At 37.0% G+C, this 17,972-nt stretch overlaps 1 protein-coding gene across 5 annotated transcripts in view; it reads left to right on the forward strand.

Annotated features, from left to right (window-relative positions):
• The window catches only part of KIDINS220 (kinase D interacting substrate 220), a 93,030-nt gene that overhangs the window by 15,175 nt on the left and 59,883 nt on the right, over positions 1-17,972 (forward strand). For 3 of the 5 annotated variants that reach the window (XM_029231899.1, XM_029231895.1, XM_029231897.1), the window contains exons 5-12: positions 3,066-3,164; positions 4,213-4,314; positions 6,796-6,894; positions 8,613-8,810; positions 10,511-10,609; positions 12,536-12,634; positions 13,908-14,006; positions 16,716-16,893. In XM_029231899.1, the coding sequence (XP_029087732.1) occupies positions 3,066-3,164; positions 4,213-4,314; positions 6,796-6,894; positions 8,613-8,810; positions 10,511-10,609; positions 12,536-12,634; positions 13,908-14,006; positions 16,716-16,893 (973 nt within the window). The remainder of the gene's footprint in view (positions 1-3,065; positions 3,165-4,212; positions 4,315-6,795; positions 6,895-8,612; positions 8,811-10,510; positions 10,610-12,535; positions 12,635-13,907; positions 14,007-16,715; positions 16,894-17,972) is intronic. The other 2 variants (XM_029231896.1, XM_029231898.1) reach the window with 1 other exon arrangement.

Below are 17,972 nucleotides of genomic sequence, written 5' to 3' on the forward strand. Positions count from 1 at the left end.
TCTATCATTAATTGACTTCTGAGAAGAATCCTATGGGCTAAGGGTTAATTTTGTTCTCAGCGTACATAGTTCAGGAAATTGAGACTGGAAGGAATACTCTTTGCCCAAAGTCACTTAGCTCTTAAGCAGTCAGACTGAGTTTTGAACCCAGGACTGCTTACTCCAAAGGCTTTCTCCTTTATCATTCTTCCACATATATCAGCAAGGGAGTTAGGAACTATAAAGTATACATTGTGAATGTGTAAAAACTTGTCAAGATTTGTAAAAAATGGTTTCTTAAACTTTCTTAGTTCTCCATATTTCTCATTTCCCTGAAGTACTTATCAAATCACAGCACATTTTAACATTTAAAGGGCCTCTGTGTTTGGCTTTTAAACACCCTAAATTAGGGAAACTGAGGACTGTGTCTCCCTTAGTAGTTAGTATTGAGAGACCCTAACGTCAGAGAATTGGGTGGGTGGTGGCAGCTGCTGAACTGTGAGGGAGGGCAGAGTCCCTGGGACTTGTGTGAGGAGAGGAGGTTGTACCAGGGGTTGTCTGGGATTCAGGAATAATTCCAGGATATAATGTCAGGAAGTCTAGTGAGGATTCTTCCTTGAGAAGACCTTTAACGGACACCAAACTACAGCATTGCTATAGGCAGTCATTTCCAGGCTTTCTTTTCATTTTGCAAATTTGGGCATAGGTTCCTCAAGATTAAATTTTTATCTCAGAGATTCTTGCATAGGGTGATACTATACAAATTAAAATGAGGGAATGATATTAACACAATTCTGGGCAGGAATTTTACAGATTACAATATTGGTGTGTGTAAGACTTGACTAAATGCCCAGCTCTGTAATTTGACCTAAATAAGTTATGTCAGCCTTTCTTTGTCTTTCATGACCTTGACACCTTTGAAGACCTCTTGTCTGGCATTCTTAGAATGCCTCTCAATTTGGATTTGTCTGATGTTTCTAATGATTAGACTGAGATTGTGCTTTATTGGGAAGGAGGTGATATGCCCTTCTTAGTGTACCACATCTAGGTACATACATCACCAGAATGTATCACTGGTGATGTATCTTGGCTAAGGTAGTGTCTGTCAGATTTCCCTTTGTAATTACTAAATATTTGAGGGAAGATACTTTGAGACTATACAAATATCTTGTTTTTGATTAAACTTTCATTCATTTATTTTAGCATCCATCAATGCATCTTGCATGCAGCAGTCATGACTGTGGTGTTATAATGGTGATTTTTCTATTTTCATCATTCCATCTACATTTATTAATTAGAATTCTTCTGTAAAGAAGAGTTCTCTCTCTCTGACTCTGTCTCTCTAAATATATATCTATATATAGATGTATGTAGATATACATTTTAGCATTTCCTTACTTTCTGGCATTACAAAATGCTTCAGGCTCAGGTTCATCTTACATTTTCCCTGCCTTATTTCCCTGATTATCAGCCCTGGAATCAGTCAGTTTTCCAAGGAACCCTAGTTCCTGTTTTTCGAAAATGATATTTAGAAACCAGTAATCTAGGTGTTAGGTATGCTTATTGTTACTGGGATGTCACTGCTGTAGTGCTTCTCATTGGATAGATGTAGGAAATACATGTTTGTATATTAACTCTTGCATACACATACATCTATTCTGTATCTGTGTGTGTGTATATATATATATATTTTTTTTTAGATAGACTAGGTCGATAACCATGAACCCAATCCACTGTAGCCTTCCCCCTTTTCTTAATTTGTAACTCTCCTCTGACTGTGAGAAATCTGGCTCTCACTATCCACACTATATATTTACTTATTTGTTTACCTCTAGTATACAAATAGTCTCAGAATTTCTAACCCATACCGTGAGAGAAACAGATTTGCTACTAAATACATTGTTTGTGTACAGTTCTTTTCGTCTTTAGCATTATTACAGAATTCAGTCAAAATATTGCTTTCCAGAGTTACCTAGATCAGCTTCTAAGTAATTATGTGATTCGTTTGTAATATAATTAATTCATCCCAGTCTATATTCTGTCTTCCCCATATTCTAGTTGATTTTTAAAACATTTACTTACAATAAAATTCATCTCTCTGGTGTTCAGTTCTGTGGGTTTTGACAAGCGCATGATGTCACATGTCCACCGCCACAGCTCTGTACAGAGCAGTTGCATCATTTCAACAGTACCTCATGCTGCTGCTTCATAACCAGCCCCTTCACCCACTCCCCAACCCATGGCTACCACTGATCTGCTTTCCCTTTCTATAGTTTTGCCTTTTTCGGATTAGGGCAAATATTTTTCTTAAATCTCTTTTTTAGTGACAGTGAAACAGAATCAGAAGGATTAAGTGATTTATATTCTTGAACCCAAATTTGGATTGGTGCAAATACTGATTTAAAAAAAAAAAGCAAACAAAACATTCACTTCTTAGTATAATTTGATTGCATTTGTCTCTTTCATTGAACTGCATTATAAAGAGAACATTGCCAAAACAAGAACACTACTCCTGTAGCTTAAAAAATAGAAAGTGACCATGCTGTTAATTCATACTTAATGACTTTGCCCACCCCTGGAAATCATGGTCTACAGATCATTGCCTTCTCATCCTCTCTTTTTTAGCAAGAGGTATGATAATGATCTGGAATTTATAGGATGGGTTTAGATGGCAGGAGTTGAATAGGGTTCCTGGAATCCCTCTCTGGAAAACGTCTAGACTCATACCAGGAGGAGAATATCTGGAGACATAGAATGTTTACTGAAGGAAAATATTTATAAAACCAAAATAAATCTTGGAAATTTGGAAAGAGTCCAACATGAATCTTCTCTATGTCAGTTTCCAAAATATAATAAAACTTCGGAGTAATCACTACTGGACTTAAGAGATTTGACTTTTTTCAGATACTATTGTGTATTTCTCTGGGGAGCTTAGGTATTTAAAACTACATAGCAGTGATTTCTTAAAACAATGGTTCTATAAAGAATAAAGCTTACAAAAGGAACTTCATTAATGCCATTTTTGTGCTTAGAGACAATCCAGTGTTTTGTTTCCCTCCCCCGCCCCACCTTTTTGTTTTCTTTAGGGAGGATGGACAGCTCTTATGTGGGCATGTTATAAAGGCCGTACTGAAGTGGTCGAGTTGCTTCTTTCTCATGGTGCCAATCCAAGTGTTACTGGTCTGGTAAGCGTTACAAAAAATCCATCTGTAATGTAAGTGGTAAGTTCTTTTAGGGAATACTTAAGGCTGGTTATGCTTTGGACTTCGTAGTGGATAAAAATGATCTAGATCTTACTAAAAGATAATAATGCAGAATGTGATTTCAAAACACAATGAGAATTTTTTTCTGAGGCTAAGCTTATTTCTCAGTTTTTATCAACAAAAAGGCAACTCTTAGCTTTTAAATGTTAATTATAACTATACAATATTTCAAAAGGAGATTTTGAAATCCTTAAGTCATCTTACCTGTTTTCTTTGCGTATGTATTCTTAATCTAAACTCTTTAAAAGAAAAGAGACATTTACCAAATATCCATGCCACTTTTCTGTATTCTTTTTTTTTTTTTTTCTGGCCCTCTCCACTGCTAAAACCTTACTCCAAGTCACCTGTATTAGTTTTCTGTGGTTGCTGTAACATCACCACAAACTTGGTGGCTAAAAACAGCAGACTGTACATTCTTATAGGTGGTAATACATGCATTACTGTTGTACTTTGCTTGAGACTTGATCTCAGACTGCAGATTAAGAAATTGTTTTATTGATGGGGCGATTCCTTTCACGATGTATATGTATGTCAAATCATTATGTGCACTTTAAATGTCTTACAATTTTATTTGTCAGTTATACCTCAGTACAGCTGAAAAAAAGGAAATGGTTTTATTCAAGTTAATGGACGGATTATAAAGAAAGGTTTTATATTCTTATTAGTCTTAACCTGTTGGTTAGATAATTACATTGTGTATTGAATCTATAAAAATAGATGTGTTCATAATATATATTTAAGGGTGAGTGCATCTCAGTTCCCAGTTATGTATTATGAGTATGACATGTGTTTTTAAAGTGGAGAATGGTCTGTAACTTGATTTTGTAAGATACTACTTTATATTGCTCCCTTTGTTGTTTCCTCTTCTTAGCAAATGTGTGCTGTAAATATCCACCTAAAAGACTTTTTCTTTCCCTCCCTCCGTCCCTCCCTCCCTGTGTACCTACTCACCCACCTGCCTACCTCCCAGCAGTACAGTGTTTACCCAATCATCTGGGCAGCAGGGAGAGGCCATGCAGATATAGTGCAACTTTTACTGCAAAATGGTGCTAAAGTCAACTGCTCCGATAAGGTAGGTCAGCAGGATCTTTCCAGGTTCTAGTTCATATTATGTCCACTCAGTGTGTCTAACTTACAAGGATTTTCATATGATCTCATGCGGCAGCTCTGATGTATCTTACGTTTATATTTATTAATACATTTTATAAAGACACACATCTCATAGGTGGGTTCCTCCTAGGTATTAAATACGTGCTAAGTGTCCTTCCATTGTCTTTTATATCACATTCATCATTCTCAGGAAAATAGATAGGGTTGATTCCCTATCTTCATTATTTACTGTTGTAGCTCTTCTTTCTACTGTGGATCCTGTCTGCCTTCTCTGTATTGTTGCCAGGTGATTTTTTTTTTTTTTTGCGGTACGTGGGCCTCTCACTGTTGTGGCCTCTCGCGTTGCGGAGCACAGGCTCCGGATGCGCAGGCTCAGCGGCCATGGCTCACGGGCCCAGCCGCTGTGATCCTCCCGGACCGGGGCACGAACCTGTGTCCCCTGCATTGGCAGGCGGACTCTCAACCACTGAGCCACCAGGGAAGCCCCCAGATGATCTTTTAGAATTTAAGTCTTGTTCTTTCTCTCTCATATTTAAAATCCTAAAGACATCAATCCCTGTTATGATGTATAAAGATAATCCTTGCCTCCGTCTCTACCCTCTCTCCTCCTCTCTCTACCCCAAACTACCTTTGCTCAACTGTCAAATGATGCAGGTTCCTGAGTCCATCTGTTTTTAACCCTCCACACCTTGCAGGTGCTCTTTCACAGTGTGGAGTGCCCTCTCATCCTTGTCTGCTTTAGCTTCTGTTCATCCTTCACACTCAGCTCGTGTGCCATCAGCTCCAGAAAGCTCCCCAGGATTTTGTTCTATTCATTTTTTAAAATCCTTAAGACCCCCAAATATTTGATAAATATTTATTTAATTATTTCATTCTTTCTTGCTTTTGGAGAGCTTTGATAGCTTCTGTGGTTTCAGGGCAAAGCCCAGACTTTTCAGTTGGACCCCAGTCTTTCTTCCCAGGTTCACTTCTTGCCATTCGTCTCCATATACACTAAGCTTTTGGATACAGAAGATTGTCTGTCATTCTGTGAACTTTTTTCTTTATTTATTTACTTATTTATTTTTGGCTGCGTTGGGTCTTTGTTGATGCGCGCGGGCTTTCTCTAGTGGTGGCGAGTGGGGGCTACTCTTCGTTGTGGTGCGTGGGCTTCTTATTGTGGTGGCTTCTCTTGTTGCGGAGCACGGGCTGTAGGTGCGCGGGCTTCAGTAGTGTGGTACGCAGGCTCAGTAGTTGAGGCACTACTACTCAGTAGTTGTGGCTCGCGGACTCTAGAGCACAGGCTCACTAGTTGTGGCGCACGGGCTTAGTTGCTCCGCGGCATGTGGGATCTTCCTGGACCAGGGCTCGAACCCATGTCCCCTGCATTGGCAGGCGGATTCATAACCACTGCACCACCAGGGAAGCCCCATTCTGTGAACTTTTATGAATTTCTATGAAGTGCGTGTCGTTGTTTATCCTATTCCCTCTGCTAGGAATGTTATGACCTCCTCTGCCTGATGAACTCCTATTTATTTTCTCAAGGCTCAGTTGAGGTGTTAGCTTCCCTGTTAAGTCTCCTTAACTTACCCAGTCAACTTAGATGCCCCTTCTTCTGTAGTCAATATTCACTGTCCAGACCTCCATCAGTGCACACAAGTTCTGTTGGTCAAGGCTGTTATAAAAAGTAGGTATTCATTAAATGTTCATTTCAACCTGCAGTCTCCCATGTAGTTAAATGTCACTGTGAGTGTTCTTGTGTCTCTTTATTGTCTTATGAATCTCCCCAAAGGTAAAGCATTGCTTTTATGCATGATTTACATTCTCTGATGTCTTTTGAATCACGTTCCAGCAGAAGGTGCTTTTGAGTGCAGTTTCTAGGCGGACATTTATTTTGTCAGGTACAGAGGCCGATCTGGGGTGGTGGTTAAGAGCACAGACTGAAGCCAGGCTTGTTGGGTTCATGGGTCTTGCTCCACCTCTTAGTAGCTTTGTGACTTCGAGCCTGTAATTAACTTCTCAGGGCCTTGTTTGCTCATCTGTTAAAATGTGATATTGTGGTTTGTACTTATTCTTCTGTTAAGGATTACACACGTTAACTCGTGTAAACTATTTAGAACTGTATTTGGCACTTGGTTGTTACTATTTCAGACTGTTGGACTTTATATTTCACAAGATATGGGAAGCAAAGAAAGCTTGTTGGAAATTAGAGGCTGTATGACATTATGATGGAAAAATTGTCACTGATTGTAAAAGTTAAAGTTAATTAAAATACATTTCATGCAGTGGTTAATCATCTATTAAGGATGGGGAAAATATGATTTATCTAGGGTTAAAATTATGATTGGTATAAACCATAATCTAAAAATGCTCAAAGTATGATTTTTATCAAAATTCATGGTGAGAGCTAGTTTCTTTTAATACACCTTAGGTAATAATTTTAAATTTATTATTTCTTTAATAGTATGGAACCACCCCGTTGGTTTGGGCTGCACGAAAGGGTCATTTGGAATGTGTAAAACACTTATTGGCTATGGGGGCTGATGTTGATCAAGAAGGAGCTGTAAGTATCTTTTCTATTTTAACTGCTGGTAGTAGAAAGATGTTTTTAGTTTTAAGAGAGAGAATACTTTTTCCTTAGTATATACCTAGAAAAATTTCCCTATAGTTTCTAAATGATACTTAGAAAAACAAACATCTTCTGTTATCCCGGTAAATATATTATAGATATTATGTATTACAGATATGTGCTTTTAAGGATTTATTGCTAATGCACATAAATTTTGGGAGGCTAAAACTATATGGAATATCTTTTAGTAATCTTAGTATAAATTAAAATACTCCCCAAATCAAATTGTTTGAATTACTGTTGTGGAAAGAGTTTCTATTTTGTTAAAATAACTTTTCTTTAAAATTCTAAAATAATATCATAATTTTTTGATATTTTAATCTGTGACTTGTTTTCTCTAATAGACAGATTTAAAAATATCAAAAATCAGTGGTCAAAACCTGTATAGCTTAAAAATTGGTTCAGTATATCTTACAGTCTAGCAGTTATGAATTCCTTATTGAGTACCCGCTGTCCACCCAGCCCTGTGCCAGACGTGCTGGGGATACTGGAGAAGCCTATTATATCGCTCTTCTCTTGAGCTTGTAAGAATATAGGTAAAGGAGACGACATTTAATGCACAAGAAACAATACAGACTTCTGTTAACATAATTATTGTTATTATGTGAGATGGATCATAAAGGATTCTGAGAAGAGTTGCTACCAAATCTCTGGCTGCAATGTAACAAAAGTGAATTCTAAATCATTAAAAGTGACTTCCTGGCATAATACCAACCAGCTCCTCCTATTGTCCATGTTGACAGAAGCTACTAATTGATGACCTTCGAGGGGTACATAATATTTTAGTGGTGTGCGGAGATAGAGCATGATTCTTACCCAGCCATGGAAGTCATACCTTTCACTTGCCTCCTTTCTGGACAGTTTATCAAGTGGATGAGTGGCTTGTCTCTATGATTATTGACTGCTGAGGAATCTGAAAAGGCGGTGTTATTTTAATATTGAGAGAATTATGGCTTAGTTCTGGGGGCTGGTATAATAACTGAAATACTTCTATAAGGAAATTGCATGGTATCTCAAACTAGATCAAAATCTCAATAATAAGTTTTAATATTTATTTTGTAATGAGTCAGATTCTTCTATTTTGTGATTTTGTTATAAATTAAATGTGCAGTTTTTAAAAGAACCACTAAAAATAAGACAGTTTTGAAAATGTGGTTTGTAGATCACTGTGGAAAACAGAGGAATATGTTATACTTTTATTGAAATATTCTATAGCTTATTAATTCATTGTTTTACTTCAGTTTTTCATACAGATTTTATTATAGACAATTCTTTGAAGTCTGATTGATTCTTACTTTGGATTATTTAACTTAGAATGTGTTTAATTTTGAATCATCCTGTCAGCTATTTTATATGTCAATACTTTAGTGAGAGGGTTTGTTCATTGTAAATGACTCCAATTTTGGATTATCATTTAAAGAATTGAATGTCGTAACAGTCCTATTGACCGAAGAGAATTAATGTATCTTCAAAAATGGAAAATATGCTTCTGACCACTTTTGGTCTGTTTCTGGTTATTTATATTGGCATTTTATTATCAGAAATAACTGTTAATAATAGGCCACCTATTTGAAAACATCCGTTTTTTGACTATAGAATAAATTATATGTTTTCTGAAAGTACTAATTCCTTGGGTGTTGTTTGATTTGTAGAATTCAATGACTGCACTTATTGTGGCAGTAAAAGGAGGCTACACACAGTCAGTAAAAGAAATTTTGAAGAGGAATCCAAATGTAAATTTAACCGATAAGGATGGAAATACAGCTTTGATGATTGCATCAAAGGAGGGACATACAGAAATTGTACAGGATCTACTTGATGCTGGAACATATGTAAACATACCTGATAGGGTAGGTTATCTATTTAGAATTTGTCTTTCAGTGGTGACGTTGATGGAAGGTTACCTTAACTTCTCACCACCTTTCAAGATTCTTCCTGCATGACATACATTTAAGATGTTTTATTTCTGCCTTTAGAACTAATAAGTTAAAACTTTCCAATCTTTGTGAAGGGTGTTCTTTTAAATTTTTCAGAAATAATGCTGTTATTGAAAATGTGATCTTGAAACCATCCTAACTATAGGTGTTGTTCATGGCTGCTGTTATTCATTGTTCCAAGGCTTCAAGTCTCCCACCCTTACACCTAGAATTTTCAAATTGGTATCTCTTGCTCTCACCTCTTCTCGGAAGTCTACACTTGTCTGTCCAGCTCAACTTGAACTGTCCACTTGAATGTCTAATGGGCTTCTTAACTTACAGCAAAACAGGTGTCTTGTTTGTTTCATCCCACACCTGCTTTTCCCTCAGTCTTCTCCCTCTCAGTAAGTGGTACCAGCATCTATATATCCTGTTGTTAAAGCACCAAATCCTACACGTTAGTCCTGATTTCTCAAGACTACCCAAGCCAAAGTAGCTACCCCGTCACTTTCTATCAAATCACTATATTTTATTTGCATTACATTTATCTGATTTCTTATTTGTGTTTATTGTATGTTGTCTGTTAGTCTCCTCTAGGCTATAAATTCTCTCAGAGCTGGGACCTTGTCTATCTTATTTCCTAGTGCCTAGAACAGTGCATGGCACATCGTAAGCAATGAAATATTTATAACCTTTTATTAATTTACTAGTCTGAACCCACATTAATGCTAATATTCTCAACTAAAATGTGTCTGCCATGGGTTTATTTACACTTTTAATGTAGTAGTTAAGGTACTACCTCATGGTGCTAGACTTAATAATCCTCGAGGACCTGCATCTTGATGTAGAGCCCACTGGGGCCCACTTAGGATTGAGATGAGCTGTAGCTCATGGAATCACCCATCCCAAACTCATACAACTGATTTGTAATTTAGCAGTTAAAAAAAAAAGGCCATTTACAGTATTTGAACTAGGGGAAGATATAATTAATAATGATTATTGCTTGGTGGATATAATTTCAGGGCAGAGATGTCCCTATGAGGTAGTGAACTTCATCTAAGCCTTGTACTGGGGAGTGAGTCTTGTGCACTGTTGGCCTGTAATCCCGAATTGATAGAATATAGATGCTGTTCTGGGAACCAACCTTCTCCCTCAATTAAATGTGGTTATAAACCCACAGATGGCTCTAGCTTTATAACTCCTTTCTTTTTAGAATCCATGGCTTTTGTCATATAGCATTATTCCAAGGGATTTGTATTATGTAATTTCCAAATGTTCATCTGGTTCATTGACAGCCACTGTGTCATTTTATTTAATTTACATCTGTAATGGGAGGTTGGTTACCTTCAAATAGAATGGCTTATTGTTCTGGGTGACTTATCTTTCTAAACTTTTGTCATGGAATTTCAGGTATAAATGTTCTCATTTTGAGGTATAAAGTCTTCTGTCCCTTATTCTGAAGGCTATTAATATCAGGTATTAATAATAGTTAACTTTCTGTTATTTAGAGATAATTTTTTCCAAGAAATTTTCAGAAAAAATCTGTTAAATTAATACATGACTAATTTTAACTTCAAAAAAGTGTTTTTTGTTCCATCATCAATTCACCTTGGGTTTTTTTTTTGTCTTTTTAGAGTGGAGATACTGTTTTAATTGGTGCTGTCAGAGGTGGTCATGTGGAAATTGTTCGAGCACTTCTTCAAAAATATGCTGATATAGACATTAGAGGACAGGTGTGTGTGATTACAGGGCTGTTGTTATCTTAGTATAATTGTTTGTATGTGTTGGCTGATCATAATGTCATTCTTCCAGTTTTCCTGTGGAGACAAACATATAAATCCTAGTACGTTTAATGGATGCCTGTATTATTAAGTTTCACTGCCATTATTATGAAATTTCTGTATTGATGTCAAGTTACATTTAGATAGAAGTAAAGCATAAAGAAGTTCATGTTTTTCAAATACACCTCCCTTACTAATGTCTGAATATATTCAGTTCTGACATGAGTAGTTTATGATACCGAGGCAGTTGGTGGCACTTTGAGTGTATGGGACTTATTTTCTTTAATATGTGTTTCCTCTGTTTTTTCTTCTTCATCCATGTATTGTTCTTCTACTCCTGTTGTTTCATCTTTCTTCTCCTTTTCCCCCATTTGCTAGCCTTTCCCAGGACCACTTGGTAGTGCCTGTGGATTTTGCTTAAGGCAGTCATAGCTCACAGAGCTGTAAAGGTTATTTATTTTAGGGAAAAGCTTCCCTAAAGTTGAGAATATATCCAATATGTCAAGAGCTTTAGATTTAAAAAAAACTGTACTGAACAGCCTGTTTTGTGGTTGGAGAGTCTACGTTTCTGCTCAGTTTTTTTCCTTGTATTTAGCTTGTATCCAAATCCACTTTTGAATCAAACTGATAAATATTATGCCAAATGCCATGAGGGTCTTAACATGGGTCCCTTGCCTGAAGAAACATGTGTTTTAGTTAGGAAGGTTTTAGTTTGTTTTGTTTATATTTATTCTTATGTTTTTATGTAAACATAAAAAGTGTTGCCACTTTTGGTATAAGATAGTATATGATCGCCTAGTGAAAGGTTCAAATGTAAGAGTCTTGAGGTGGGGAAAGTGGGCGTTAAGGAGAGCTTTTAAGGGAAGGTAGAATTTGAGCTAAGTTTAAAAGGTGGGTTAGATAGGGAGAGAAAAGGAAGGCTCGGTAGTTCAGGCAAGGATAGTGGAATAATGGGATGAGAAAATTTAGTAAGAAGGGAAAGTGAAAGACTGTATTCCTTAGTTGGTGAATAAATCAGCTTGTCAGCAGGATGGCGGGGAGGGTGGGATGGGAGATAGAGAAACAGAAAGGGATGTAGTGCCAGAGAGGCTGGAAACTAGTGTACAGTGTTGAGAAGGGAACTGCATTGGGGAAATCTTGGTGTCGGAAAATTAATGTGGCAGCGGCAGAGAGTCATTCACTGTCTTTTGGGATAAAATTATATTTTCACTAAAAGTTGGTGACTGGATCACCTATTTAGACTCTTACCGATCTCCTTAGTGTCTGTCAATTTTGTTTTCCTATGTTTTAGTCAGTGTTTTTGTTCTCTACCTCTGCATTCAAAGTCCACATGGATCTGTTTTTGGTGTTTGAACCAGATAGGATTTTAAAGGATCTGATGAAGATCAGTATATAGGTGCAGTGTAGAGATTAAGAAAGCTAAACATGGTAAAAAAACAATTCACCGTATGTTTGTGTAGTACACTCTTATGCATTATCTTTTGAAAAGGTTGGGCAGATGAAAAGCCAAAAGCCAAAAGTCAGAATATTTATGTGACTTATTCACAGGATACAGAGCTCAGGTACTGATGACTTCCAACACAGTGCAGGGTCCTGAAACCTGTTTGCTTTCCAAAAGCATAGTTTCCCTTATCAACTATGTGGGGTTGCTGCTTTCTCAGTCAAGAAATATTAAGTTTTCTTAGGCTTCTTTCATAAAGAATTTCTCACAAGTAAATGCAAGATAGAATAAGGATTAATGTTATTTTCCACAATGCTGCTTCTTGGTAAGATATATTAATGCTTTAATAGAAATGTTAATAATGTTTTATATTTACAAATAGAAGTTTTTAGTATTATATCTTATGTGAAGTGGTTGCTGATTTTTTTATTATGCAGGACAATAAAACTGCTTTGTATTGGGCTGTTGAGAAAGGAAATGCAACGATGGTGAGAGATATCTTACAGTGCAATCCTGACACTGAAATATGCACAAAGGTATAAATGACATTTCTGTTCTCTTAGCAATACCTAGTGCTGAATGTTAGTACTGCTTATTTTTTTCAATTTTTTACAGTTGTTTGATATTAGAATTATACTGATTTAACTGGAAATGTTCTGTATTAAATTGAGGAGTAAGTTTATATCCTTTCAGGAGTTGTGTATTCACAGCAAAATGCAATGTGTAATTTTTTTTAATTGTTATTTAATTTATTTTAATCAGAAAGTACAGTATCAGCTCTTCATAAATTGTGGACAGATCATTTCCCCAGAATTATTTTATGCTCCTGTTGTTTGGAATGCAGAACACATTTCCTTTTAAAATATCATTGTGTGTGGTTATTGGTTCCCCAAACCAACCACTTTTAGTCTATTTTACTCAAATCATGTGGAAAGTATAAAACTGTGTAAGACTTTAGTGATTATATTTGGCTTTACATGTAATAGTTGTCCATGGGGAAAATATATTTGGAGTTCTGGATTGAAATGGCAGGAATGAATAAAGCAAACTTACGGAATCACCCGTAAGACAATCCTATTTCATCCGTTAGAGATTTGGAGCAGCATCTTCTAAACCAGTGATGGTAACCTCAGTGCCCTGGGGCAGAGCTTTTCCTGGGATACCTTCTGCTTTGCAGGTGGTGGCTCCTTGGAATCTTGTTTCTTTTTCTTTTAGACCTTTGTGTCAGCTACTGTGACCACACGTGGCTTCTGACCAGATTTTGCTTTTTCCTAATTCAGTGCTGAACTGTGGTCTCTTCTCATTTCTATTAATTTGATTTTGAAAGCAATTGTAAACTCTTTTAAGGTTTCCCAAAGGCATACTGCTTGTATCAGGTTGTTTCCCTGTTGTACACAGGTCCTTCCTTAGATACACAGAGGCGCTGGTGACAACATCTGACAGATCTAGACGCTGGCTTGTCTGGACATTGACAGGCTAGGTAGTGGGCTGCTTGGGTGAGGTGGTCAGAACGGGAAGCAGCCTCTGGAGGACGTGGCGCAGGTGTCAGCGGTGGGCCTGGGGAAAGGCAGTGGTGAGGGGCAGAAGCGGCACATCTCTTGCTCTGCTGAGTGATGTAAAAGCATTTTGATACAAGTGATTGGTTATGAAAGGAGAAGCACTTGTTAGTTTTTCCAACTATGTTTCCTTGAGAACATTTTCAATATAGACTGGTCAGATATTTGAATTCTTGACACGTGTGTTTATGTGACTTTAAAGATTTAGGATTAAAGGTATTAATCTGGCAAACTTTCTTGTCTGTGCCCACAGGATGGTGAAACACCTCTTATAAAGGCTACCAAGATGAGAAATATAGAAGTAGTAGAGCTGCTGCTGGATAAAGGAGCTAAAGTATCTGCCGTAGATAAGGTAAGAACATCCGTGTAGAGAGCAGTTTTTTTTTGAGGGCTATAGGTAGACTGACTGTATATCCGGTGGGTTTAATGGGGGTCTGATTTTATTTTGTGGAGGGAGAGATTACTTGCTGGGGCTATTTGTGTGGGATTTGGATGCTGTGAGATCTTCTTGGCTGTTCTGAGAGCATGCTGAGGAGTGGGCGGGCTCAGTATGCAGCAAAGCAGCTGCTTCAGAGGTTCCCTCTATGGCTCAGATCAGTTATGGCAAGCTGCATTGACCACCATGCAAGGAGGATGTCATCAGGTGTGGAGGTTGTTCAGAGAAACAGGAAGAAAGAATCCAAAAGGGGCTGGAGAAGATAGACTCTCAAAGGAGACTGGCATTCACGTTCACCAGCAGGAGAGATGTTCTGCCATGTGTCCTTGCCTTAATCCTTTTAGAGGAATGTTCATATTTTCCATAATAAATTTAACTCTCAATTGCTTAATACTTCCTATAGAATTGATTCCTGGTTTTAGTTTGTCTACATTTTAAGCAGGTTTCTTTCTCTACTTCAAATTGATTTCCTCACAGAAAAGAAGTGAATTGATTTCTGTATGAACTAAGAAATATAAATTTTTCCCTCTGAATATATAATATGATTTGGGCTCTCCTAATCCATAATAGATTGAAGTTTATCTTTTTATTATTCATGAGGCAATTAAACAAAAAACACAGAATTTATATATGTTTGCCTTTTATTTTATCAAGCAACATTATTAAAAAAAAAACACAGAAAAGCCTCCTACCTATAATTACCATATTAATGTATTTATATATGGTATATATATTCATGTATATTAATACCATATTAATATAAAAGAAAGAAAATATAAAGAAAAATTTTAATCTTAAAAGTTAGGGCATAAAGTCAAAGAGAAGTTGTTGAAATTGAATATACTTAACTTTCTAGAAAACTTCTGTGTTGCCTGTTTTTCTCATTCTGCTGTTGACTACTTTCTGGCACTGGTCCCCTAATTTGCAAAAGGGAGCCCCACTGGACTGCGTGCCCTTTAAGGTTCCCTGTCTTGGACCCTGTTGTGTGTGCTTTGTCTTGAGTCAGCACATACTTGCTGAGGAGCACACATGGTATCTGGAATGTTCTTGGAGTGAATGTGCATTCGTTCACACATACTTACAAAGGATGAATAAGGTGCTGTCCTGCTCGAATTTGGAATACAAACTTGTAAAAGTCTTGAACCTGGCTCTTCATAAAGGATTACATAAAAAAAATTTAAGAATAAAGATTAATGTTATTTTTACCTGGCCCATCACCAATCTCTGTTTATCTTCAGCATAAACAGGCAGGGTGTGTTGATGTCTTCTCTGCATTTTCAGAAATTTTGTGTCTGGCTGAAATGCCACTGATGATATTTCTTCCTTCTCACGTGTTTGGGGATAAGAAATGGAGTTCAGGTGGAGAAATAAGATGATGAAATGCAGTTTAGATGTGGTTAGTTTGAAGGCTAAGACGTTCAGGAGGCCGTGACCGATAGGGCTTGAATTTGAGCAAGAAATCAAGGCTGGTGATAGGAATTTCACAGTTAGTTACCAAGAGATGAGAGCTGCATGGAAGTGACTAAGATCATCAGTTTGGAAGAAAGATGGAAGCTGAGGTCAGACTTTCCTTACAGCGTGTGTCACATTCTAGTTTGTTTTACGAATGTGCATGTTTATCCAGTCTCCTCCTGTTACACTGTAACTTAGTTAAGGCCATGGACTGTTTTGTCTGTCATCTCCATATCCCCCAAATTATCCAGCTCAGTGCCTTACTATATAGTGAGCTCGATGTGTAGCTTTTCTGCCATATTTAGGATGTAGGAAGGGAATCTAGAAAAGGAAGAAGTAGACCTGAGGCAGAAGAGGAGATTCAAAATCACGATAAGGTTGTGCTATAGAAGCCACAGGAAGTGAGTGGGTGAGAACTGAGAATTTCATTTGTTAACTTGTGGGTCATTGTCTTTAAGAGAGATGTTTGTGAAGTAAAAAGTGGAGAACACCTTGCGGACTGAATTTGTTTTTTTTTTACGTATTAGTTTTCTTTCCTTAGTGTTGGATGTGAATACTAATTTGATGGAGATTCTAATAAAGGAAGAAGGCAGGTTGATGTTAGGGAGCCGTGAAAGCTGAGGAGAACGGAAGAAGTTGTAGTAGCCAGAGAAGGATGGATTCAACATAGAGGACTCTGAGGAAGAGAATGTAGGGAACTAACATAATGGTGACAAAGGGCGTGAGGAAGGACGAGGTCGCTTGTGCTAGTGGAATATCAGCATGGATTGGGGAGCTGTCTAGATAAATGGAGACCACGGTGTGAAATAGAATATAAATTAGTTGAGGAAGGTGGTTGACATCTGTGGACAGTAAGTATCTGGATGATAGATGATTACTAACCTGTGATGGAGGTGGATCCAGGGCCTGGGAGGAGCCGCAAGGAAAAAGCCTGTTGCTTGTAACTCTTTCGTTCTAGAAGGCTGTGGGAGAAATAATACCTGAGAAAAGCTAGGGAAGGAACTAGAGAAAGAAATTGTGGGGAGGATACAGAGATAAAAATTCATATTATTTATACACTCTATATGAAAAGTTTGGATTTTCTGTTATTTTATAGAAGCATGAAAATTGTTACTCTGTATATACTATATGTAAGAAATGTGAAAGTTCAAGTTTCCTGCCACTATTTTACAGAAAGGAGACACTCCTTTGCATATTGCTATTCGTGGGAGGAGTCGGAAACTGGCAGAACTTCTTTTAAGAAATCCCAAAGATGGACGGTTACTTTATAGGCCCAACAAAGCAGGCGAGACTCCCTACAACATTGACTGTAGCCATCAGAAAAGTATTTTAACTCAAATATTTGGAGCCAGTAAGTATTGGGTTTTGTACCTCACTGGGCTTTTAAGAAATGAGTGTCTATGAAAAAATTAAGAGACTTCCAGCAGTTTTGCATTTCTCACTTAACTGAAGATTATAAAAGTTAAGAAAGTTATTACTTTACTGTAGAAAAATAACTTTTCCCTGTCTAAAGCTGTTTTGCATTATATTGTAGCATTCACATTAAGTACATTCAGAGTCAACAATCAGCTTTTAAGACTTCTAGAAATCTAGCCTACTTTTCTAAAACTCTCTTCCCCCTGTTATTCTCTCAGGTATTCTTTGTGCTTTTATCAAAATGCACTCTGTTTTCAGAGTGTGGCTCTCTACCTTTGCTTGTGCTCCGTCCTCTCCATCCCCATGAATGTTCTTGTTAAAATCATCTCTCTCCAAGGCTGGAGTCAGTTGTCTTGTTCTCAGTGACGTTTTAACTGATCTGCCTAACCAGATACAATTTTTGCCTCATTTGAATACTTAAGCATTTGTGTTTATATTTCCTTTTTCAATACTTATTACATATGGCCTTTTATTTTGTCTCTTTTAAAATTTTCTCCCTTATTTCTTTTAGAATTTTCTCCCTTCCAGATTCCAAGTTATTCAGGGCAGGGATTCTTTCTTCTTATCTTGTATCCTCCATAACATCTAGCACATAATGCCTTGAATGTTGTACTAAAATAGTTTTTGCTTGTAAAGGATGCACATGAGAATGTAATCATTCACATGTGGTCTTTTGAAATACGGAACAGTTTTCTACTAGAGTTAAAAAAGAGACATGTTAGTCCCAGAAACCAACAGGAGATAGTGGAATCCTGCCACCTTCCAGTTTAGCTGTTTACTTACATAAGCAAGTATGATTCTGTTCAACATTATGAGTTGTATTTTAAAATATTTTTTTCTGTTGGTAATAATGCACACATTAAATTTTAAGAATTAAAACATGAATACAGTAGAAAGTGCAAATTTCCTATTGTCCTTTATCTCCTAATTTGTAATTGTTTGAATGACTTGCCAAGAGTTTCTTTACATTTCTAAAAATGTTTTATACTATGTATATAGCCTTAAAAAACTTGA

This window comes from Monodon monoceros, unplaced genomic scaffold (genome assembly GCF_005190385.1).
Source record: "Monodon monoceros isolate NGI ecotype Baffin Bay Population unplaced genomic scaffold, NGI_Narwhal_1 Super_Scaffold_19, whole genome shotgun sequence".
Taxonomy (NCBI): domain Eukaryota; kingdom Metazoa; phylum Chordata; class Mammalia; order Artiodactyla; family Monodontidae; genus Monodon; species Monodon monoceros.